The sequence below is a fragment of the Cydia pomonella genome, chromosome 13 (assembly GCF_033807575.1).
Source record: "Cydia pomonella isolate Wapato2018A chromosome 13, ilCydPomo1, whole genome shotgun sequence".
In the NCBI taxonomy this organism is placed as follows: domain Eukaryota; kingdom Metazoa; phylum Arthropoda; class Insecta; order Lepidoptera; family Tortricidae; genus Cydia; species Cydia pomonella.
Window position 1 is genome coordinate 7,114,498 of NC_084715.1, and position 27,255 is coordinate 7,141,752.

At 35.7% G+C, this 27,255-nt stretch overlaps 1 protein-coding gene across 1 annotated transcript in view; it reads right to left on the minus strand.

The window, feature by feature from the left end:
- Positions 1-1,461: 1,461 nt before the first annotated feature.
- The window catches only part of LOC133524065 (glycoprotein-N-acetylgalactosamine 3-beta-galactosyltransferase 1-like), a 30,678-nt gene continuing 4,884 nt past the window's right edge, over positions 1,462-27,255 (minus strand). The window contains 8 exon segments of the mRNA XM_061859871.1: positions 1,462-5,440; positions 7,011-7,165; positions 8,139-8,250; positions 8,252-8,266; positions 8,780-8,876; positions 11,478-11,616; positions 12,009-12,229; positions 17,879-17,991. Coding sequence (XP_061715855.1) covers positions 5,261-5,440; positions 7,011-7,165; positions 8,139-8,250; positions 8,252-8,266; positions 8,780-8,876; positions 11,478-11,616; positions 12,009-12,229; positions 17,879-17,991 — 1,032 coding nt within the window. The 3' untranslated portion in view covers positions 1,462-5,260.

A 27,255-nucleotide genomic window follows, 5' to 3' on the forward strand; every position in this document is an offset into this window, starting at 1 on the left:
CGTCGCTGTTTTTCCAAAATCAGTAATTGCTGCCAGTGAACAGTTACGCTGCCTTCTTAAACCAAATTGACATATCTCACTCAAGGACAAATTATTTTGAAAATTGAATTTTCAGATTAAGAATTTAAGGTACATGTTCGTAGTCAAAGCGGAAAACACGTTCTTGTTTACAAGAGTAGCGCGTAGCTTACGCTGGCAGTGTGCGTTAATTAAAAAGTTAGGCAAGGTCTCTTAAGACCATTTTGGCGTAGCAGCACCGGATTAGTTAATTATTTTTTATTTAAAAAGCGGCCAAGTGCGAGTCGGACTCGCCCATGAAGGGTTCCGTACCATTTATGACGTATTAAAAAAACTACTTACACATTCAAACCAATTTTCGGTGGAAGTTTGCATGGTAATGTATGTCATATATTTTTTTTAGATTTTTCATTGTTATTTTAGAAGTTACAGGGAGGGGGGGGGGGGGGCACCACATTTTACCACTTTGGAAGTGTCTCTCGCGCAAACTATTTTTTAGAAAAAAATTACATTAGAAACCTAAATATCATTTTTGAAGACCTATCCATAGATACCCCACACGTATGGGTTTGATGAAAAAAAAATTTTTTTTTTTTAATTTTATGACGTATTAAAAAAAACTACTTACTAGATACCAAACCAAACCATTTTTCGGTGGAAGTTTGCATGGTAATGTATATCATATATTTTTTTTAGATTTTTCATTCCGTTATTTTAGAAGTTACAGGGGGGGGGGGGGGGGACACATTTTACCACTTTGGAAGTGTCTCTCGCGCAAACTATTCAGTTTAGAAAAAAATGATAGTAGAAACCTCTATATCATTTTTGAAGACCTATCCATAGATACCCCACACGTATGGGTTTGATGAAAAAAGATTTTTTGAGTTTCAGTTCTAAGTATGGGGAACCCCCAAAGCCAAAATTTACTGTTTTTTTTTCTATTTTTATGTAAAAAATCTTAATGCGGTTCATAGAATACATCTACTTACTAAGTTTGAACAGTATAGCTCTTAATAGTTTCGGAAAAAAGTGTCTGTGACATAAACGGACAGATAGACGGACATGACGAATCTATAAGGGTTCCGTTTTTTGCCATTTGGCTACGGAACCCTAAAAATCCACCTGTATTTGGGCACTTTCGTATTCAGAAGAATTGCTGTATTGAAGAGGCCTAATACACCTTTCTGATTCAGGTTGGGCCCAAGGGGGTGGCAGACAGTTAGCTGCCTCCCCCTAGACTCCCTAAAAAACTTAGGGTGGTATTCCATCTATCCAATATCTTGGTCCAATGTGTATTTGCGTCTCACAGTTTGGGTAATGAGAGAGTGAGACGCAATGCACACATAAGACCAAGATATTGGACAGATCCTTGGCCATCAGTCATATCAACTCTCCCTAGTCCATCAGCTGGCGACGCTCTTGGTTGGGCCAAATAAAACTACATTTTCTTATAATCACATGATCACTGGGAACTCTGATTCCAACAGTGTATCTGGTTTAATAACAAATTGAGCTGTTTAACAAAATTGACGTAGGACACACATTAGAAAAAAATAAGAAAGTTGACTTTCGTTACTCTGTCCCATCACGCATAATAGCCGTTACAGCCAAAAAGTTTTAACCTTTTGGACGCCGTGTCAAACACAAAAGCTGTCACGCAGACGCCACGTCATCGAAGTGTCAAAACTGAAGTTGAACTTTATGTATATACACGTAGGTCGATGTTGCTGTCTGTGACGGATTAATTCGTCTTTGGCGTTGGACCTACGGTTCGGATATATCCGTCATACAGGTTTGTCTACAGTGACCACGGAAGACCAGCGTCAGCGTACAACTTCAGTAGGACTTGGCATTATGCCGAGTGTTCACCTATTTCAGCATAATTATATACAGTGTACAACTTAGAAGTATTTTATTTTCTCTTTCTTTCTCTGTATGTATTGTATAACTGTGTACTTATACTGAAATAAATGATATTCTATTATATTCATTGGCATCCAAAATGTTAATTTGGAAGTATTTGCTTGAGAATTGAATTCCTTTTCTTCATCCTTTGACCGCCACAGTCAGCAATTGCCGACAAAGGTTCCAGTATAAAAGGAACTTTAATGCATTCGAATAAAGTTGACTATTGCATGTCAAAAGATAATGGCTGTTATACGTAGGGCAGGGTTGCTTTCTGACAGTCGCAGCAGGCGCTTTTATTTGTTATGTAGAAAAAGGATCTACAACTGAAGTTGGTACGCAGGCTAGGTGTTCAAAATAATCTAAACACAACTTTGTTAAGATAATAAAAACTTGTGGAGATTGATTTGAACATGTCACCCGCTTGGCTACTTTCGCTGCTGACTAAACGTAAAGTAAAGAATTTAAACTTGATTTAAGCCAAAGTTACATATTTTTTAATAAAATACAGAGTATCGTCAATAACTAGGGCGATATTACATACAAGCCGTTGATTTGTGGACTAAGAATATTTTATCCAATTACAGTTTTTGTGTCATATTGTATTGGCACTACAAAATTAATCAGAGAATAGATTTTTCTTCAATATCATTGCAAAGCCAAATGTTATTGAACTTGACACAATGTTATATCCAATTTTATTACGAAAGGAATAAATACAATTATTATGAATCAGATTTTAGTCTAGCAGTATGTATAAAAAGGAACCTCTAAAATGACGAAACTTACATCTAAATATTCTTTGGTAATCTCGATTACTTAGAAAGACTAGTAGAAAACCTTATCTATTTTGTATCTTATATTATACTGGCATTTCTATTATAATACGTGATCTAATATGACGTACAGGTTCTTGGAGGATTTAACTTATGGAGACGCCTTGGCTGTAATTTTCTGTACAAAACAATCTGCCGATTTGTACGTAACGTACAAAAAGCCATGTCAGATAAACGTCAGTCCATACAATACACATGACCATTGGCCTAGCTTTTCGACAGAGAGGTAGGCTCTTAAAGGCGACTCAAGTTGTTAAATCCTCCAAGTACAATTGAGGGCTATTTTTAGTCTCACTAAATATTTTATTTCGGTAATACCCGCCCTTGCTAACCCTTAGTGCAATTTCGAAGCATGAATTTTCAGCGTATAGGTATTTGGTTTAGATAAAAAATATCAGCCTAATGGTGGTCTATGCACAGGGCGGTTAAAACTTAAAAATATGCATCAGTTTATAAAGTAGGTTAAAATCTACTGTACCTTTAGGTATTTAAATAAAAGTAAACAAGATCTACCCTCAAATGGCTCCTTAAGCCAGTTGAGGGTAGAGGAAAACATGCCATGATCAAATAATGTAGGTTAAAGTCAAGTCGTTCAGTGACATATCCAGGCGGTTTTGTATTTGGTTGGTTAACCAATAAATGTTATAACTACCCGAAAATGTACAAATTGTTTGTTTACTTTTATTTAAATACCTAAAGATACAGAGTATAATAATTGGCATAATATGCCAGTTATTGGCACCCGCTCTTTGCAGGATTTTATCCGCTAAGAAATTAAACTAAGCGTGTTGTAGGTGCCAATGCCAACAACATTACGCGAATAGATGTATCGTAAATAATGAGCCAAAATAATAACTTTTACAAAATTACATATAAATGCATGGACATTAACGATTTAAATGCTCCATATGACCCTGGCGCGAGAAACGATGTCACTACATTATAAATGTTTACACTAAGAATATTATTATAGGCTAAGCTTAGTATTTATTACTAGTTCCAATATTATGGTCTGTTCAGACACATTAATTTTGTGTTCTAAATGAAATTGTAACACTACCAACGTTATTATTATACATTACAATTTTACTAAACTGGCAACTTCGATTTCAAGAGTCAGTGTTACCTGTTAAGGCTTGCATAAATGTAGCTTTACCAGATTATTTTTATCTCCTCGTTATTTAAGACTGAAATAAATTCCAAAACAGACAGAAATATAACTGTTTATAGATCAATTAGTTAGCTATATTCCTTGTGTCTTTTTCAGAATTTATTTCGTCAACACATATTATATCTATATATTTTTTGTATAATTTAAATCTATTATACATACCTATATATTAACACGATTTTGCTTACATAATTAAAATTATAAATAGTCCATAAGTTATACATCCAAATATACAAATTCAAATAACACGATAAAATAATATCAAAACTCAAAATATACAAGACAGATGACATTAATATACAATATAGAAACGTATTAATTTAATATTATTGACTGACCCACAGGCCTTTGGTATATGTTTAATTATTATTGTTACAAATACTATAAATTCTGTCAACTTAGAATGATCAGGGAACTTGAACTTAAAATAGAAATTGTCATTCCAATATGTTTTATGCACAATATATACTATAATAACTATTATTGTCTAATATTCCGTCACGTTATATGATATTTTATGTCCGTTCAATATTCTCGAGTATCCAAAGTTAACAGAATTTACTAACCTAATTATGTACCTACCTAATTTAATATCAATTTAACCTTTTAGTACGAAAGAGACGTATATATTATGTAGTATCACATAAGACTAATATATTTGATTTATTAATATCGGTATCTACGTATGAGATCAGCAGACAAGTCTATATTCACTGAATGCGAGTTCCGTGCGTTCTTTTTGTGTGGCAAATAAAAGATACCTTCTAAATAGTTCTACCAACACTGAACACGTCACTAATTATAGTTAGACGTATATATACAGTCAAACTATGATACTTTTTTCACTATATTCCTTTGAGTAATGGTTAAAAATGTATGCACGATTTCTAGTAGAACTACTTCGCACATCGCATGTATTATAAAGATTGCAAAATGAGCCCAGCGAAAAGAATAATCATAAAAATCTGTTTTGATTTTTTGTCATAAAAAAGGCATATCTTTTCTTTCACAATTAATCAACAATACATTTTTTTACATACCAAGAAGCGGATAAGACTACAAAAACATTATTTGGAAACGAGCCGACATGCAACTTACGGTTTTCGTAATCCCACGCTCGGATTTAATGCCTTTCATTATGTAATAGTCACTTAAACTACTATATATCTTTAGATAGGTGTGTCTCAGTATGTAAAACAATTAGTGTGGCATACATAATAGACCTGTAGAGATGTATCTCCGTATAAAATATTACATGATGGCAGCTACTTCTGGCGCGGTGTTCTATACACTATTATTGATGCCGACTGTACTTTATTCTTAGGTTAAACTACTGACTACCTTGTTTAGTTTCATTACTGCCTACTACACTTGCACTAGTTTTGGCGTCGCTGACGCCGTATTTGATGCCGTATGGCCTGAGGTGGTAGATTAAGTAGTCTAATATGTACATCTCTTGAGGGTTCACGTAGTGGAAGGAGATGGCGTGGTCTGAACAGCAGTCCAGGCCCTGGAAGGCAAAATACTTGTTAATAACTTGTCTGAAAGGGATCGCTCTTCAGCGATAAGACTACCTGTTGTCGGCCCCTATCTTTAATCAATTGTTTTTCTTTAAGTTGTATATTTTTACAGAGGTGATAGGATTCTGTCTATAGGTATATAATAATAAAAAAAGCTTTTTATTTCCCAACTATAAATGTTACAAAAATATAGTTTACATTTTTTCTTATTTACAGTACAAAAAGAAGAAACGAAAACTAAGTTTTATTATTATTTATATGTGGGTTTGTCCATTTCTGGACGTAGGCCTCCTCCATGTTACACCATAGTTTTCTGTCGGCGGCCAGACTGGCCCAGGCTTTGCCAGCCTGCTCGGTTATGTCGTCTCGCCAGCGGCGGAGTGGATTGGATGACCTTGCTCTTATCTATATATATTTAGTTTTAATTATGATATATTTTAGTGTTTTTTGGTTGTTGTTTGATATGGGAGTAAACAATGAAGAAGATCAAACTATCCAACAAATTGTATTGTTTATTTTGTAGACTTTAATAAGATATAGTTCGTGTCATCCACGATGACGCGCAGATTTGTCAAATCTAACCTTCAATAACAATACAATACGACGAGTCAAGACGTCTTCGTGAATGACACGATCTATAATAGTCAATTACTTTTGTATGCGTTTTGGATTAGACATGTTAATCAGGGGCGTAGCTACCGCCGTATCTGCCGTATCAATTATACGGGGCCCCCGGGCCACGGGGGCCCCCAATGTGCGTTTTTGTGAGAAATCTTTACCCTTCCTAAGGGCCCCCAAACGAATTTTTATACGGGGCCCCGCCAAGGCACGCTACGCCACTGATGTTAATACAATGTTTTGAGCCCCCAAAAGGCGAATCATAGTTTTGTAAATAAAACTATAATTGATTGTCATCACCTATTAATGGATTTCAAAGTACAGTAATTGATACCTCTTTTTTTTTTGGAATAGTCAAGGATGCTGTCTTAAAATATGCTTGAATAAGCCACGCGTTAACTTGTACACTGCATATTTTATTGAATTCCGTTTCTGTTCTGTTTTTAATGATTTAAATGAAAACAAATAAATAAATAATAAATATTTGGGGACAATCTTGCACCTAGCCCCAAACTAAGCAAAGCTTGTACTATGGGGACTAGGAGATATGCATACGTATATAGATAATTACATACTTATATACATAGAAAAAACTCATGACTCATAAATATCTGTGTTCATTACACAAATAAATGCCCTCACCAGGTTTCGAACCCGGGACCATCGGATTCATAGACACGGTCACTACCCACTAGGCCAGACCGGTCGTCATCTGTGTGGTTTTGTGTTTGTTTTACATGTCAATGGGTGCACTAAAAATCAGCGTCGTAACACTACTCATATGGTGCGACACCTGCTGAGTGTTATCCTTTTATGGAATCGCCCGAAGCACTGTAATTTCTAATTTACCTATATTTAAGCCTATTTTAATGTTGTTGTGTTGTGTTCCGAACGAATGCATCTTCCATCAAGCGGTTCATCATGAAATAATTTGACAGTTACCTCATCTGAAGGGTAGTAGATGTATTTCCAATACCAGAAGCCCTTGTCCTTGTTGGGGAACAGATGGTCCCGCGGCATGAACGGGAAGAACCGACCGCGGCCCAGGCTGTCCCGGCTATCAGCGGCCTTCACGCCGATCCTTTCTAGACAAATACCTAGAAATAATAATGAAAACATGAAGTGCCCGAAAGTCTTCGCAAAACCTAGTCCCATTGTCCACTCGAACTTCAATCCGTACCCATAGACTTGCTGCGACCGGTTCATGGACGTCTATTGTTGCGTCTGTGAACGGGTTCCAGCAGGCGTTCTACAAGACATTAAAGCTCTCCAAGTGGCCTCTACGTGTTGGATCTATATCCCCACGCAAGCCTATCAAAAGGCCGAAATTTATAAGCCCATGAAATCCAAGGAGATACAAATTATAAATATTACATTATTTTAGTAACTATTCGCGCCTATAGCGCACAGAATGTGTTATGACATACACTGTCAATGTAACCTTCATTGTAGCAAAAGAAAGCGGTCTAACGAAAAGGAAAACGGATTAAAGCATGAAGAACTTACGTTACTTATCCATTCGTCCTAAATATATATGAAGCAATCATAATCATTAGTCAACAGTTAGACGATAACACAAAGCACGCTTGATAGAAAATGGACGCTACAAACGAGAGCCCAAGTTACAACTTTGCAAGGTGACGGTATGCAGTGAGGGGCTCTAAAGAAAGAAGTCAGATCACGGATATCGTTCCAACTTTAACCTTTTGAACGCCGGACGCGAAGGAACATGCCGTGCCCCGGACGCAGGCGATCTCGATTATTTAAGCGAAATGGAACTTTACGGATTCCCGCGTTAGTCCCTATTGCATTGGCGATCTGTCGGCTGTAGCCGTCGTTGGCGTCCTTGGCAAGTCTTTCAGATGTCGGCCATAGCCGACGGTGGCGGTCAAAAGGTTAACTTGACATTTACACCTCGTGTCAATAAACAGGGGGCTCCAGTGTTGCCCCTTACAGTTAATGCTCGCTCTCTATAAATTAATGTGCTAAATTTCCAAAAAATGCCTATAAACATTTTACAGAACAGCTTAGCTACTCCATATACAAATCAGAGGTATAGTTAACTCATACCCATCTCGGCATCCTCAGCGCCGTGCTCGCTGGCCTTGCAGAGATGTGGCGACGGCAGCCCCTTGTTCACGAACAGGTCCAGCGCCTCTCGACTCAGCACGTAGCCCGCCCCCACCGCTCATGTAACCCTGGTGATCAATGATATTGTAGAATAAATGTTCAAATAACAGAAAGATTAAACAATCATTCATTCATTCATTTCTTTATTTGCATTCAATACACTACACAGTAGACAGTATACTTTTGTAATTATCGTGAAATATAGTTAATATTTCCAATCCCTATTTTACCTAAGTATGAACAAAAGATATATTATATAACTCCCTATAAGATAAATGTCTAAGAAAAAAATGTGCCTCGAAAATCAAGAAATTTTATGCTCGAACATATGGCGATGTACCTTTGGCCTATACTCGAGTAGATGGCGACACCGTTTGATATTTAATAGATATTAGTGAAAGAACATGAGTAAACATGGGTCATATAGCCATAGGTCATTCTAAGAGTTTTAGTCCTGTGTCGAAAGATGGCAGTAAATTTACAGTTGACTATAAAATTTATATTAAATTCTCTTTGGTATGAACTCACCTTATCTTAAGCTCTAAAGGAATGTTTATATATGTATTAGAAGCAATACTAACCTGTGAAGTGAATGGTTTGAACCGGCAGCCAAAGTACACCGGGTCATTACTGTTGTACTCTGACAACATGTATCGCAAATTTTCTACTACTACATATCTGAAAAGATGAAATAATACATAATATGTATATGTATTTTTATTTACTTGAAATAATGACAAAGTCAAAAATTACAACGATGATTATTTATAGCTAATCAAATCAAAAATCAATCAAGGAGAATAATTAAAATATTTATATGAATTATAAACTGAAATAAGTTTCATATACTACGAAAAAGCGACCAAGGCCTCCAGTGCCCCAGGCTGGAATCGAACCAGCGTCCTCTGCTATCGCGGCAGGTGCCTGAGCCACTCGGCCACCGGGGTCACGGCAGCATTGGTCGAATTTTTCCAAGTATATGCATTTCTTACTGAAGGCTTACGGCGCCCCCTACCCATCTCTAAGGTAGAACAGTATGGTTCATATCTTCTAACTGGATCAACTCAGGTGATACCGAGCTAGAGATGGCGCTGCCAATCAATACTATTAGAAGTATTAGAACAAATTAAATAATTTCAGAATCTTTTTTTTTCAATTAGAAACACTACTATATAAATTATAAACTGAAATAAATGTCATATACTAAGAAAAAGTGATCAAGGCCTCCAGTGCCCCAGGCTGGAATCGAACCAGCGTCCTCTGCTATCGCGGCAGGTGCCTGAGCCACTCGAAAATATTTTCTGAAATTATTTATTTTGTTCTAATACTTCTAATAGTATTAATATGAATTGTTTTTCTGTCAAAATTCAGAATCCTGACAAATCATACAAGATATAAATAACAAAGTAAAAATAAACAGTCGTTTATTTTTTACTAGCGACCCGCCCCGACTTCACAAGGGTTTAACAAATTACCTACACATCTAAAATTTCTATTGATGGGTGAAAACCGCATGAAAGTCCATTCACTCGTTTTTGAGCTTATCGCGAACATACAGACAAACGCGACGGGGGACTTTGCTTTATAAGGTGTATTGAAGTAAGTACAACATTTCGTTTTAAAACCTAAATGAGAGACGGGAGTACTGATATTTTCAGTCACTCTCGGCTGTTTTCTTCGAAAGTTTTATCTTAGATTACGGCGAGTTGTACAGGTTATAGTATCATCAATATATGTCTAATACGTTTTCATGGCAGGAAGTACAAGATAATATTGTGATAATAACTGATTCATAATCATGACAGTGATACACGTAATAACGAATAAACTACTATCCATATATTAATATTGACAACTATGGCGTGCGCGTGTGTTGGCATAAGCTGTAAAGTTATAAAATAAATTGTAAAAAATCATGATGTATTCAAAAATATACATTCATCATCTTCCTCGCGTTGTCCCGGCATTTTGCCACGGCTCATGGGAGCCTGGGGTTCGCTTGGCAACTAATCCCAAGAATTGTCTACGCACTAGTTTTTACGAAGGCGACTACCATCTGACCTTCCAACCCAGAGGGTAAACTAGGCCTTATTAGGTTTAGTCCGGATTTCTCACGATGTTTTCCTTCACCGAAAAGCGACTGGTATAAATATCTAAATGATATTTCGTTCATAAGTTCCGAAAAACTCATGGGCACGAGCGGATTGCAAGTCGCACGCTCTTACCGCTAGGCCACCAGCGCTTACTATTCCAGATATTAAGTTATTCTGGTTTTGTTTTTAGGGCTCCGTACCCAAAGGGTAAAACGGGACTCTATTACTAAGACTCCGCTGTCCGTCCATCCGTCTGTCACCAGGCTGTATCTCATGAACCGTGATAACTAACTAGACAGTTGAAATTTTCACAGATGATGTATTTCTGTTGCTGCTATAACAACAAATACTAAAAAGTACGGAACCCTCGGTGGGCGTGTCCGACTCGCACTTGTCCGGTTTTATAGATGGTACGGAACCCTTCGTGCGCGACTTTTTATTTTTTCTACTGAGCCATCTCTAACCCAATAAGGTTTGGCATGGAGTCTGCCCTTGCAGCAGCAGTGTGATTGTTTTCATGGCGATAGACGAAAGTGGAGGACCCACGCGAAATAGCCTTTTCATACACACGTAGTCCTCATCTTCCTCTCTGAATATTAACATTATTGAAAATATTATGACACAATTTGTTGTATATCAACCACAGCTATGCCCCTACGTTTTTTTTTTCGAATTTTTAATTACTAGAAGAGTTAGGAGCATTTAAAAATTTGTATGAAATCTGTTTATCGCTCCTAATTTTAAAATCAAATAATGTAAAAAAAAAACCATAACGTTAATATCCAGAGAGGAAAATGGGGACTACGTTTGTATAGAGAAGCGACCTTCCCCTTTACTCTTAACCTTTCTAAAAAACATGTAACAATTCCAGGGATCAGAAACCGGTTTTTTTTGTATGGGAACGGAAACGATATTTTTCGTTCTTTGTTAATTATTTAATTTTAATCGGGCAATCTAATAATACCAAGTCCTTATCTAAAAACAAAACTGAGTCCTACATATAGAGTATAAAATAAACCGTAATATATGGTTATTTGGAAGTTTTCCAAAGAAACCGGTACCGATCCCTGAACAATTCAATATAAAAACTACTATTTTCCGTTAGTCAAAACTTAAACCGACTGTCATTGAACGACAGTAAAGGGGAGAATGTAGGTAAATGACGCTACTGGAAGTTGATACTTACGTATCATCGTCGGCCTTAAGGAACCAGTCGGCATCTCTCCTGTGGTGTTCGTAAACGTATCGAAAGGCCTCCTTCGTCTTGGCCCAGAGATAATCGCGCCCTTCTTGCACTGGCAGCTTCACCGTCGGGAGATTTGGGTCTGAAATAAAGATTAAGATGAATTTGGAATTTGATAAAACTTATTGCAGCGAAAGTAAATAATATTTTTTTATGGGATAACTTTAAGCAAATCGACCTAGCTTCACAGTGCCCTTACCAGGATTTGAACCCAGGACCGAGGCTACGAGGTCGTTAAAACTTTGCTTTAACGGGCTTTGTTTTTTTTTTATCAAAGTAGGCAAAGCACTTGGTCGATAGAGTCGAGGTATTGTTGTGGTCATTCATCATCATCTTTCTTGAATGACGTTTGACTCACGATTTAAGTATGAGTAGTGTGACCAGCCTGAGAGCTGTGGAGGCGATCACTGGAGGCGTATTTCTAGCAGTCGTCGTCTTTGGCCACTATGACCTTGATTCTCCACATCTACTGACCTTCCTGCGAGCTCATAAAGATGAGCTTATTGCACCGCTTTCCCCAAGTCGCCTTGACATGCCGCGCCTTCTTCTCGTGGTTGCTGGGCTGCGTCATGATCCAACAGAGAACCCGGACCTTCTTTGACAATTCGTCGGCCTCGGTCCGGTCCTCGTCTCTGTGGGCTGGCTCGTCGAATCTGTGGTCTTGGACCTCCATGATTGGGTGCTTGTCGAAGTCCCTGTAACGATGAGTGGGTTTGAAAAATTCTTGAGGTAATGTCATATTGCGGCATCTTTGCGTAGCTGTGGCGGGCTGCTATAGACTCGATACCCACCCAGGCGCGGATACAAGATTTGGCTTAGGGGGGGGCCATTTTGAGAAAATCATATATTTTTGCACAGAAAATAAGGTAAAAAATAATTTACTCAATTTAGTAATGTGAGAGCCAGGGTTTTAGGGGGGGGGGGGGCATTGCCCCTATGGCCCCCCCCCCTTGTATCCGCGCCTGTACCCACCATTTTCAGTCGAAAAGTAAGCCGTTTTTAAGACTGTTACGAGAATATGGTGTTATTCATAAACGCACTATAAGCCTCAATTAACTATTACATGTTTGTTTGTCCTTATCCGTCATTTTGACTTATATATCTGTAAGAAAGGGATAAAAAAATAAGGGGGTTAAAGTTTATCTACGATCTTTGGATACAAATAAAATGACACTTTGGCTGCAATTAAAAATGTATGTAAGATTTAGCCTAGTGCTTAATTCATACTTTAAGAGGCGTGATTATTTAACAACTCACACCATTTATAGTACATTGTGCAACGAGGGGGCTAAGTGAAATATTGTACGTGAGGCTATATATTTTTTGAGGCTAGGCATTTCAAACATTCGTCCGCCATATTGTCATCGAGGGCACAGACCTATCTGACGTTCAGCCACACGTGAAATAAGTTTTTTTTCGAGCAAGTGTGATGAAAATATTTTATACGTTTCACGTCCCATGTCAGATTTAAGCCGTGCAGGAAAAAGCCATGTCGCGAAATGATAATGAAACAGACTCGATCATTTAAAATGTTAACATTTTTAAAAATAAGGAAAACTAATGCTACTCTAGAACTTCATGGCAGTGACGATTTCCATAGAAATTAAATTATGGTCAAGGATTACAAAATGTAAAAAAAATACTTGGCGTTTTAAAAGTATATATTAATAAAATGCTTTCGTCCTTCAGTGATATGAAAATTATATATAACTTGCTCCAGTTCCTAAGAGCAGGAAGAAATATAGTATAGATTGGACCTGGTGAGCCGACCCTTTCCCACCCCCCGCCCCTTTTTGGGGGGCAGGCATGGTACGATTTCGTGGCTACCGGGTCAAATCAGCTTTGTTTGACCTAAAGAACGATCGAGCCAAACGGCATCACCTGAGACAAAAGTGCATACTCTGAAACTATAGGTCTACAGAGCCAATTCTAGTTTCTTATTGTGACGCCCTGAGAAGGTACTATCAAAAACTAGTCGTTTACGGTTATAATCACCCAAATCTAAAAAAAACACGAAATTTACGAGGTTTTCTCGATTTTTGACAAAGTTGCGTTCGACACTCGAGGCCACAAACTTGGATTATTCATTACAACATAAACAAGTCTCCAAAAATCATAACTACCGGATTTGACGCAAACGCTAATGTATAAAGTTACTGTATTACAAATATAACCGCTATATGTAGATGATAACGCATGTCAACATTTTATGAGTTGTTTCCTCATTGAAAATTATTCTGAACATGTGTGTTAAAAATTATAAATTTAGGTACATGTAATCGACACGCAGTTACAATATTAAAATATATACCTAAATTAGAAAGTTCATCCTGGAATCAATGTTAAAACCAACGTATAGATACCCTTTAAAAAGACGTATTTTCCCGTATGAAATAAGAGAACTGGTCCTTAATAAATAATACTTAGTCCCATATTTAATAATAAATAGCCAGTACCTCTAGGCATTCGATCACATCACAAAATAGCAATACAAAAACATAGCTTTTACGTTCAAAGCGCAAAGTTCTTAACTACATACTTAGCGAAATAATAAAACCATACAATATTTTATAGCGGTGTGGTATCGTTACTATTTCTAGACATTCGAATATATTGAATTAAGCAGTGATAAATGACAAAAACAAATAAAACATTTAACCCATATATACGCCCATTGGGTTGTTTCCAAGGTACTGGAAAAAAGCACGTTTATACCCATCGAAACGAGAGCCTGGAACGTCGAGGAGACCAAATACTAGTTCTCGGCATATATGTATGGGTTAAAGATACAAAACACAAAGTATATATGTAGAGGGAACACACTTTAATAAGCAAATGTAGCTATACTTTAACAAATATAGTTCATACACATGTGACGTTTTCAGTCAAAAGGTTGCCTATTCCTGTAATACCTTACCTTTTGCTTGCAAACGCCATAATTTTTTTTTTTTGTAAAAAGTTACATTGCAATTTTAATTACAATTTTGGCTAAACACTGATTTAAACTTTCACGAATTTTACTCATTATTATTTATTAATACGGGACCTAATCGCATAAAATTAAGTTTTAAATTTAACTCCGACGATTCGAGGACGGTGTTGTCCCCGTGGTCTCGGAGAATAGCGAAGAGTCTTATATATAGATTGAGACTTTTTCTGAACTAAGCATTTCTTTGTAAATACCAGTAGTGGTAAGAGAGCAAAGTTAAGCTTTGGTTTATACTAATAATTTGCAAGATTCCTATATTTATATAGGACTTAGATCGAAAATCGAAAATTTTAAATATCGGCCTCGGCCTATCTGTATTTACATCATTATAATAATATTATAATGAATATATATTATATATTCATTATAATCATTATATTTACTTTCAATCAAATACAGACGCCAAATTTTCCTAACTTTACATTATTTTTAATGTAGCTACACCTAATAGTCTTCCCTGCAGTTAAAAATATGTATGCACCAATCAGCTGTGTAAACTTCGCTGTTATTTCGAAACGAGGCACACGTAGGGCATACTAATAATTAGGTCACATTAAAGACAAATACACAGGCAATAACAAAATACCATTGGCAGTGAAAACTTGACTAAAGGCCAATAATTTAATTAATCCGCTGTGTAACGAAAATTAATTTTACGATTAAATTTTAAAGAATAAGTTGGATATAAAAAACGGGTTGCACTCCGGGAGTGCCGGCATAAGTGAAAACTTGAATATTAACGTTGTGCATTTTTGATATTTTGGAATGGTAAATAATTTTGCACGAATTGCTTTAATTATCAATATAAAAGTACTATCATTTATGTGGTAAAATAAAATACTCATTTATTGCGCTATCATACACAAACGTGACAACTTATATTACATTAAAAATTTAACACTTCGGAACTTACAATTATTTAACATTAAAAAGTTTATTTCTCAGAATAATCAACTTCCATCCATAATTTCAACGACTCTTACACCATCATCATTACTAGAAACATCATGGAGTTTTTCGATTAGGTCAAGTGTCCGTCTTACGAATTTTCAATCTGGCGAATCTGTCGGTCACGTGACCTGTCGCGAGTTTCACATTTTTTTCCCCATCACAAAAAGTGCACAGCGCCGCTAAAGTTATACAACAACACCCATATTTACTTCTAGAGTCTGTGCAGATTTGCGGAAAGAGTCGTAGAATGTAAGAGTTCCTTACCATCCACGGCTCTTCTCTTTCCGCATAGACTATTATATAATTCTTCAACAGAAAGGACTATAACGAAAAACTAAGCATCTATAAAGAATTTAATTATAGTTTAAAGACAATAAATATAGTTTTTTTTATACCCGGCAATATTTTGCGATGTGGATAGGTATATTTTAGGTCAAACTGATCAACTTTTACTATGGTATCAACCTCGAAATCGCGGATAATAATTCGGCTCTCCCACAGAAAACATCAGACCCGGCAAAATTTATGAAACAGCCAATTTTTTTCCTGATTTCGGGGTTGGTTCCATAATAGAAGTTGCTCAGTATGAACTATATATTCGTCTCGCAAAATATTGCCGAGTAGGTATTAAAAACAGCTTTTATAGGCCAGTCAACACTTGCCTATTAAAGCCTATTATTTATTATAACATCACTAAACAATCAAGACTGCATATTGCAGACGTATCGTAATACAAACAATATCTTATCTTTTCAAATAAGCGCACTATACTAGTTACGTGCGAAGGCAAAAAGGGATATTAACTACGCTGTAAAATCGCCATAAACCTGCATAACTAATATTACAGTAATATATGTAATAAATGGTAATATTTTATTTAGCATTTTGCCCTAGTTCGCTCATTATGTACCGAACTATTTGGCCACATTGACTGCTAGACTGCTACGAAGTATTTGACGCTGACTGTACAAACATAAGTACCTAAAAAATATTGAAGAAACAAATAAAATCGTTTATTTGAATACAAGGGTAACCTAGCCTAGGTAAATAAAACATAATATCAACATTTAGTATGCTTAATAATACAAAGGAGAGGGGGGTAATACGTAGATAACGTAATTATTTATAACTTTCCATCAGAAAAGATCCTTATGCACATGAAGCATAAGGACCCTTCTCTGACATTTGAGCTCGCTCGTCTTGAAAGATATTATTGCAATTGACTGGGCTGCAGGCCGTAAATGTAATGTATACGTATACGCACTGGGATAATAGATCGGTCAAATCGACAATAAAAATGCAAAGTGTGATGTAAAGCTGCATTATTGGTACGGTATTTGGAGTCCTTAGAGGAATGAAAAAAAAATGTTTAGCAAGCAATAACAAAGTGGTGCTTCCTGCGTAGTTTACAAAAAAAAATGCAAGAAAATAGTCTTATTCGGTTTTTGCACTTTCTTTTAAATCACAATGGGTTTTTCAACATAAGTTGCTATCTAACGTTGGAAGTAAATTAAATTTGGAGCAATTTAAGCCTACTCACAGCCGCTTGGCGCGCTATTTCTTAATCCCATACAAAATGAGACTTAACGCAAACGCGTACGTCACGTTTCGCTATTGAATAAATTTACACTAGGGACTCTGGAAATATGAAGCTTCAAAAAATTAGTTTTTTTTTTATTTCATAGTGAAATTTTTGAGTGCTGCTTATATTTTCAGCTAAATATCGGCACAGGGTTATGCTAGGAGATAATTTGTGAGCAATAAAGTTATATCAAATTTTAATTTAATTTAAGGATTCCAAATAACATACATACCATTTTAGGAGTTTTTTTTTTACGATTTGACTGGTCTAGAAATGGCTTATCTATAGCCTATGTAAAAACATAAAATCTCTCCTAACGTGTTTCTGTAAAAAATCCCCATTTTTCATTCGATGTTTTCAGTAGTATGTAATGTGATTAAAATAGTTAACAAGCGTATGTAATATGCTGAATACCACAAAAAAACAGCAGAGCTTTTTATTTATTACACGTTTATTATGCATATTTTAGAACATTTTACAATGCGTGCATGCATGCTACGTAGATGCAGTATTTCCGCTAGAACAGTCAATACAGGCAAGAAAAACAATACTTTTTAACCTTTTAATTATTTTCTGCAAACCAATATTCTAAAAATATGAGTCAGATTGGTCAGTAAAGTTCAATATGTAAATATAATTTCCTTTTTTTAGAATGTATAAAAAAAAATGATAGAGCTAAAATTGCTGGTGATGTGGTTGACTGGTCCGACTATAGTCCTTACTCCGACTACTAAGAAAAAATGTGGGCGCTCAAAAGGTTAAAAGGTGAAAAAAAAATGCACATGCAACACAGACAACATGCCAAGAACAGAGTTTAGTTACCTGTACGGCGAGGATCCGGTCGACGTTAACAGTATGTACGCGAAACTAAATCCGGCCGAGATCCCAATCACCAGGGTTAGCACAAATCTGCGACCCATCACCTTTCCTTCAGCCTGCACAGGTGTCAGAGGAGTGTACATTGCAACTGCGTTCAAAAATTACTGGCCAGTGACCATTTTATTCGGCCGTTTAAAATAGTACATTACGATACAAGTGCGAAAAATAGGAAATTCGAAACAAGTGGCGATAAATTAAAACACGACCGAAGGGGGTGTTTTAAATCGACACGAGTTGCGAATTACCTATTCGCACATGTATCGTACAACGTTTTACAGTACATATGGCCCTTTAAATGTTTGGCACAGTAACGTAATATGCTAATTTTCGCACTAGTGCGCTAAAGTACCACCATATGTACTGTAAAAACAATTTTGGCCACAGACACTGGCAGGATTTTAATTTTTGAACGGAGTTTTCATGCGAGTGTGTTCACGCAATGAGCGTTGTCGCGATTGTAAGTTTCAGGGCGACTTAAATTCAATAATGCCGTTGTCATGAACGGCTGTGCGTAATTAATGAGTGTACCAAACGTCAGTAATAAAAATATGATAATAATTCATTGATTACTTCAGGAATTTTACACTATTACCTATTAAGCTGTATAGCGGCAGAATGATTAATAAAGTTATAGCAAGTAAACGCATTTTGATACGGACACGCTGAGCATTATAAGGACATTAATTAGTTTTTTTTTTAATTAACATGGCTTATTAAATTTAATAACGCGGGAGCGAAGGCGTTCTTATTATTCAATTTTGAGAAAAACAAATGTAATAATTAATACCAACAAACTAGGCTTTAATTTAAAATTAATAACTGACTTACCTAATTACAATTTACAATATTTAGCGCTAGTTGTGATCATTTCTATTTTAATGTGTTTATCCTATTCATTTTTTTTTTCGTTTTATCGATGGATAGAAAAAAAATTACGTAATATTTATAACAAACGCAACGTAACACGTTAATTTGTGGACTTATTAATCAAAAAATCCTCTGAGAGAAATCCATAGGTGTTAGCACAATTTAAAACCATCATTTATACCTACACGACTCGACCTATATCTTATACCTTTAAACGAGCAATTCTTGTATATATATTTATATATAAATATATTTCTGTGATTTCGGAAACGGCTCTAACGATTTCGCTGAAATTTGGTATATGGGGGTTTTTGGGTGTATACAATCTATCTAGATTAGTCTTATGTTTGGGAAAACGCGTGTTTTCGAGTTTTCATGCGTTTTTCTTTCGACGCAGAATATGGTCGCTAATTTCGTGTTGCGGGTCACTGTCCGTCTGGTCCAGCGGGTTAAGACGCGGACTGCTAAACGAGTGTTACGGGTTCGAATCTCGCCCGGTGACTAACTTTTGTTTTTCTTTTATATGTTCAAGTTTATATATAATTTTTTTAATTTTTATTGTTTTAGACAAGTTTAATTTAGTAAATTTTTTTTAATTTAGTTAAGATTATCACCTATACACCACCATATTACAATAAATAGTTATAACCGAGCAAAGCTCGGTCGCCCAGGTACTGTATACATTAAATGTCCATGTAATAAGATATGAATCAAGTACCAATTCTCAAGTCGATTCGTGTCAAGTCCATTAAATCATCCACTTTCAAGTATAGATAACGAGCAAAATGCATCAATTGTAAGAATGTAATGCAAGTAACTGCACAGTACTTGGGCAGGAATAAACAAGAAATAGTCAACAACGGACTATGTATACAGGGCGTCCCAGGTTGATGATGATGGTTTTTTTAGATGATATTGATAGATGATTTTAATTTTAAACGAGATAGTATGCTATTTCCTTTCTTTTTGCTTTAAATAGTAATTTTTGAAATAAATCTACATAAATATTATGAACTCAAAAGCAATAATTGGCACATACAATTTTAATAATTGGTACATTTGTATTATTTAAAACTTTGCATTAATGACAACATAAGAAGTAATATAATAGAATAGAATAACAACAAAATTTGCCTCAACTCGTGTTTTAATTGAAGTGAATTGTTCAAATGGTTTGAATTATGCCTAGTGTGCTTTTCAAGGACTGTGTGTATTAAACATGTAGGTACGTACATCTGAATACGAATATCTATTCATATAACGATTTGTGCATAACAAAATATATACCTACTTTCATTCGAAATGGAAATAAATCGATAATACTTTGGGATAATTTTACAGAAATAAACACGGAGAAATATTAAGTAAAAAATATTAAGTATAACTGCGAAACATATTCTCCTAGACCAGGGGTTCCCAATCTTTTTCAACATGCGGCGCAGTTACAAGTTTAGTATTTTGCAACGGCGCCCTTGTAAATTTAAAATCACGGTCGAAAAAGAGTGACACGACGCTATATTATTTAACGCTGCGAGCGCTCAAATAGGTACCCGCGAATATTTGTGGTTTCGGATAATGATAGAACTCACGGCGCCCCTCTTTACTTTCTACGGCGCACCAGGGCGCCGCGGCGCACACTTTGGGAACCCCTGTCCTAGACAGTAAACAGGTAGAAATATACATCAGGAACAAATATCTAGGGACTCCGTGCACACTAAAGGAGGCAGTTAGCAACCTGTACCCCTAGTGTAAATTTGATCGACATCATGACGTGACGAACGCGTTTGCGTTAAGTCTCATTTTGTATAGGATTTTGAGTTTCCAAAACGTCCCGCTTGGCGGGCTCTTTCTAAATCCAATACAAAATGAGACTAAACGCAAACGCGTACGTCACGTTTCGAAATCGAATTTATTTACACTAGGGGTACTGAACACACACTGCTTGGTTTCGTGTAATAATAATAAAAATGTGAATAGGCACAATGGTTGTCGATTTGCGGAATTTCATTTAATTTATTTGAGCGATTCAATAGCGAATTTTTTCCTGTCTTCGATTAATTGTCATCCGTTTTCCTCTATGCCGAAAGGTATAGTGTATTTTTCCTGTATTCGATTGCCATCCCATTTCCTCTATACCTACATGCACATGATCACGATATGTAAATTATTATTTTATTATCGATTCAAATACGATGGACTGTCAAATAATTCTTCCAATATGATTTTAAAGATGTGTTAACGGCGATTCTATGTCTATTGTTGTCTTTTGTCGATAATTCCAGGTGTTAAACTGTATCTATCATCCGTGACTTTTCTAGGTATATAGATAGGTAGAAAAACATATTGCTGTCGGTATTTAGGTTAGAAGTAATTTAGACTATGTTTTTTTATCTGTATGTTTGTTTTGTTATTGTAAAATGCTTTTTTATTTGACATTGTTAATTATTTAGTTTATTTTTAAATTGGTATTGTATTTTAATGTAGCTTAGTTAAGGATAATTTATTTTGTAAAACAATATAAATTTCTATGATTCTTATAATTTTTTAATAAATAAAGCCATTTTGTATTATAACATCATCATCATCATCATCACATCATCTGGGGTCAGCTCTCCTTGTTCATTTTCTCTATTCTGGGCGATTGTGTATATGTAATGATGTGTGGTATATCTAATTATAACAAACTTAGGTATTTTTCGTAGGCATATATCATTGTAACAACTAATGCATAATTAATTTGTTACCTCTCAAGTTGATTTGAAAACGATTCGTCACAGTCCAGGAGCATTTTAATTATAAGTGTGGATTTCAAAATATTTAAAGGAAGTTACCTTATCTATTGTGAGATATTTATATGCTACACAACGGAATTAATCAAATTGTACACGCAAAACTCCTTAACTAATTACATTTTATTTAATCATCAGTAGGATAGTACAATATGTTTGGCTGATTGTATAAACGTCATGTTTATTTTTTTTTAATTTTAACCTCCTCCCCCGGTACAAAATATTGTACATATTTCACAATACATTCTGGATTTTCAGTTATTAACAAAAGGTTCCAAATTCAACAATAAAAAAAACTGCGCTTGGGTCTCAGGAGGATAAAAGTCTGTTGGTATGTACTGTCTGTAACACTGTTAACTGCTTAAGCGTTAATTCTAATTTTAGATCGCTCTCGCCTGAGAGGGAACAAACGCCGTTACTTATTCCCTCTTCACATTTTATAACTAATCTATTTTTATGAACCAATCACTAGAGCCGAGTAGTATTTTACTAGTATTACTGCTAAGTCGATATCTAACTCTATAAATACATACCTTTAATTCTATAAAAGTGACCCACCCCAACAAGACATTGTAAACATAATTGACGTCAATACTTTTATTAAATAATAGTTATCTATTATTAAATGAATAATATGAATATTAAGCTAACTTTTATTGATTATTCAACATCAAAATATATTCGTATACACTTGTTTCAACATTGACGTGAACACACAAACTGAAAGAACACGTCACGGGAAAGTACGGAATATTGGTACTGTTGTTAGAACCGCCACCTAGTGTCAGATTTTTTATTAGTACTACGTCGGTGGCAAACAAGCATACGGCCCGCCTGATGGTAAGCAGTCTCCGTAGCCGATTGACGCCTGCAACTCCAGAGGAGTTACATGCGCGTTGCCGACCCTAACACTCCGCACTCTCGTTGAGCTCTAGCAACCTTACTCACCGGCAGGAACACAACACTGTGAGTAGGGTCTAGTGTTATTTGGCTGCTGTTTTCTGCTGTTATAAACACTCTGTACTTATAGAGCAACTTCACTTAAGCTAAACGGAATATAAAATAATTTAAAAAAAATTATATGGAGAACGTATTTACGTAAAGATCTGGAAAAGGTCGCGTTTTAGCGATAAGTGCGCATGTTGTTTACCTCAAGTTGTATTGCTGTTTTTTTTTCTGTACCTATTGTTTTCTTTTATTGAGGTAAACAATAAAGAGTATTTGTATTGTATTGTATTTCGTCTATAAGTTGTGTTTCATGAATATAATAATATAGTTATACAATGGTATCGATTGTAGATAAATAAACGTTTAATTAAATACGCACGCAATATAATGATTTACCTTTGAAAAGCCACTCATTTAAACTTTCACGATTATTAAATTTCTAACGTCAGAGGTAAATTTAAGCCACCCTTCAAAGATTTAAATTTGTTTCAATTTTATTCACTTATGTACACGCATTTTGTAATTGTCTCAATTATATTGACGTGAACACACTGGCGAATTAATAGCGGTTTTAGAGAATAAAGGAGCGTGACAATATTCGTACAGCGGTTAGGAGGTCCGCCACCAATACTGGACATGTTATCAACAATTATCTATAGAGCGATTGCATTTGGGTTATAGGGTTGACACATTACAGATTATAGGTTAAATTTTTGTAAGAACTTGTAATGTGTTTATAGGTTTCACAAAAAAAGGCCAGGGTTTGACAAAATACGAAATATAAATTCAGTGAACTAGTAAATTTGACTGACTAGTTTGACATGCCACTGTTTTTTAAGAAACCTACAAATAATGTTATTTAAGTTGATATCAGCATTTACATCTTTGAATGGTACAATTTAAATGTTAGGTACTTGCTTATTTTTAATTGTACAATTAAACAACGCGAAAGCCAAGAACACCAAGAAGAAATTGCATTTAGTATAATATACTTACAAAATCAATGTATGTATATCTGAAAGTCGGAGCCAATTTAGATTTATAAGAAAGGGTACGGCACTAAATTTACTAGTCGAAAAACTAGGTCATGTGTGAAAAAATATATGAATTGAATAAGTTAACTTTTTTTTAAATATAACGGTATAATATTAAAAAGCTCATTAGAAACTGGCTCTCAGATAAAGATACATTCTTGCTTAGAAGAAGAAGTAGAAGTATGTATACTTAGTAAAGGACTTTGAGTCGTCTACATAATATTAATGAATTCCTTCCTGTAACTAAAGTTACCATTGTTAACCAATATAAATTTAAAACTAAGTGCGTAACCATTGTTACCAATATACGTTTAAAACTTGTCGTCTAACACAAATGAGTTAATTATTTGTGGACGAATCAAAGCCTTTTACTAAAAAGGTAAGGTGTATTGGGGTAGCTTCAAAACGGGGTAATTTTGAAAATCACAAATATCTACTAAACCATAAGCACTTCTTACTTTCGCAACACTTACGTTACTACAACGCTTACCAAGGCATCTTGCTTACTGTTGCTACAGCAGAAAGTCCTTCTAGTTTAATATATTAGTAATGTTATTCTCAAAATTACTGCATTTTAGAAGTTACCCTAATAAACCTTAGAACCTTACCTATATACCCGTCGAGCGTCCTAGCAAAGAGAATTAAAATGGAGGTGGATTGTGAAAGAAAATTTTGTAGCCACAGTAAATTTACTGCCATCTTTCGACACATGATTAAAACTTTTAGAATGCCATTTGACTTTGATACTTATTCGTTTACAGATATGTATTAAATTTGTTAAATATCATAAAGTGGCGCCATCTTACCGAGCATCGGCTAAAGGTTGTGGCGCCATCGCTCGACATGATGCCGCGTGAGAGTCTGAATGGCGGGTGTACCTAAATAAAATTAAATGAAAACCATACCATATTTTTGTACCTAATTTGTACTATTTAGTACCTCCTTTAAAAAAAATTGTACCTCACGGTACTTAAAGTTATCACCAAAAAACAGGTCACCCGCCATCCTGACAGTCAGAATGGCGGGTGTACTTTATTACGCTATGTTCCCGTGGTTATTGATAAATTCTATAAAAGCCAAATTTTTGTACCTTCATATTCAATTATGAGTCATTTTATTTGTGCTTTCCAAGTTCGCCATGTCCGTCTGTCTGTCTGTCTGTCTGTCTGTCTGTCTGTCTGTCTGTCTGTCTGTCTGTCCGAGGCTTTGCTCCGTGGTCGTTAGTGCTAGAAAGCTGAAATTTGGCATGGATATATAAATCAATAAAGCCGACAAAGTCGTACAATAAAATCTAAAAATTTAATTTTTTTTAGGGTACCTCCCCTACACGTAAAGTGGGGGTGAATTTTTTTTTTTCGCTTCAACCCTAGAGTGTGGGGTATCGTTGGAAAGGTCTTTCAAAACTAATAGGGGTTTTCAAGAAACATTTTTTGATAAAGTGAATATATTCGGAGATAATCGCTCCGGAAGAAAAAAAAATGTGTCCCCCCCCCTCTAACTTTTGAACCATAGGTCCAAAAAATATGAAAAAAATCGTGGAAGTAGAGCTTAAGAAAGACATTAAATGAAAACTATAGCGGACATGATCAGTTTAGCTGTTTTTGAGTTATCGCAAAAAGTTTTCCCTTCATAGTAAAAAGACTTTAATTAGGTACTGATTATGCAAATTTGGCTATTTGTTTAACTCGCGTGAAAGGTACCGTTTCATCCCTTGGTTAACAATTTACTATACTTTAAGCTCCAGTTTAGCTTATTGTGACGGAAGAGTAACTACGGAACCCTACACTGAGCGTGGCCCGACATGCTCTTGGCCGGTTTTTGATCATAACTTTACGTACCGTGAGGTACAAATTTTTTTAAACGAGGTACTAAATAGTACAAATTAGGTACAAAAATATGGTATGCTTTTCATTTGATTTTATTTAGGTACACCCGCCATTCTGACTCTCACGATGCCGCCATACCTTTGCTTTGGCCTCTGATCTATTCGATGGAGCCATTTTTTGATATTTAACACATATCACTGAAAGAATAAGGGTCAAAGTCAAATGGCGTTCTAAAAGTTTTATTCATGAGTCGAAAGATGGCAGTAAATTTACTGGGCTACAATTCTGAAACCTGCATACATCTGCGAAGAAATTCAAAGGTGTATGTGAAGTCCCGTATCCGCATTGGGCTAGCGTGGGGACTATAGCCCGAGCCCTCTCGCTCATGAGAGGAGGCCTGTGCCCAGCAGTGGGACGTATATATGCTGAATTATTATTATTACAATTCTTTGACAATTCACCTCTATTTAAAATTCTTTTTGGTCCTATAGTAACACACGTGTGATACTAACTCAATTTCCCTCGTAACGAGCAGTGAACTATTATTACTACGTGTAGCAACGGCACTGAGAACCAGTATTTAGCGCCATGAGTTGTTGTCGGCCGATAACAAACTTTGGAAGCGGAGAATCTCGCGACCTAAACACGTAAGCGCCATAAATTTCATGGCGCTTACGACGTTCTGGTCACTGGTACAGGTTGCGATTGCGACAATTTCGTTATTTGGTATGGCTTCTACACTATAAAGCAATATAATAGGTCAAATTTCTTTGCATCACTTTGTTGTATAGTGGTCGCTCGACGGGATATATTATTTTAGTTGAGTACATGACATAAAGCTCAATTAATAAGACCTTAAGTATACCATACCATATAAATAATAATATACCATAAAAAATTAATATAAGTCCGATAAAAATGTGGCAATCCTTACAGGTCATGAGATAATCGTTTAAGTGATAACTGGGTGAGGCGGTTATCGTTTCATTCAAGGTACATATACAAATAGAACGTGTTCTATGCCACGATTACTTGTAGCTTGGAACTGATAGGATACTATGATTTCAATAGCAGCGGGTTTAAAGTGATACTTAGTGTTATAGTGGTTATGGTACAAAATCAACGATATATATTTTCAAAACTAAAATAAAATTAATCATGGTGTAACTAAATATAAGATAAAACACAGAGACACACTTATGTCCACCACTGATTTTTTTATTGTAATGCGTGTATTTTAGTCACAATCAAGTGCAACTCACAAATATGTGTAAAAATTTTCGCCTTTTATCGCATTCAAATTTACATGACTCACTATTCGCACAAGAGGGGATTTGTTTGTATAACGCCGAACCACACCTAGAGCTAACGAACCCTAAAAAATCATGATTTTATCTTTTAAGTACTGGACATGAGACGGACTGAGAGTAATATCAAATCACGATTTTTTTTTTAGTCTCTAGCCCTTGCGTTATGCGTGTCTTATTTAACTGTGCGGGCACGTGACTCACTCTGTGTGATATGTCTCATGTAATATCATACATTATAAGCAGCATTTAATAATAATATAAGATTATTTGTGAAGGATGTCTGACAACAGTCACAACCCTATTTGAGATGTTGTCTCGTTGTGCCAAGAATCTTGTTTATAAACAAAGTTTGTTTGCATATTTGTTAGTTTGGTTCATATTAACGCTACTTAATTGTTTTTTCATAAGCCTTGCATCGACTTACACGCAAGCAATATTTTAACATTCTTCTCAGATCTTCGCCCACCCCTTTTGTATCAGGGTAAGGCAGTGAATATTCTCGGTGTATGTAAGTATAATTAACCTTTTCGACACCATGTCAAACAC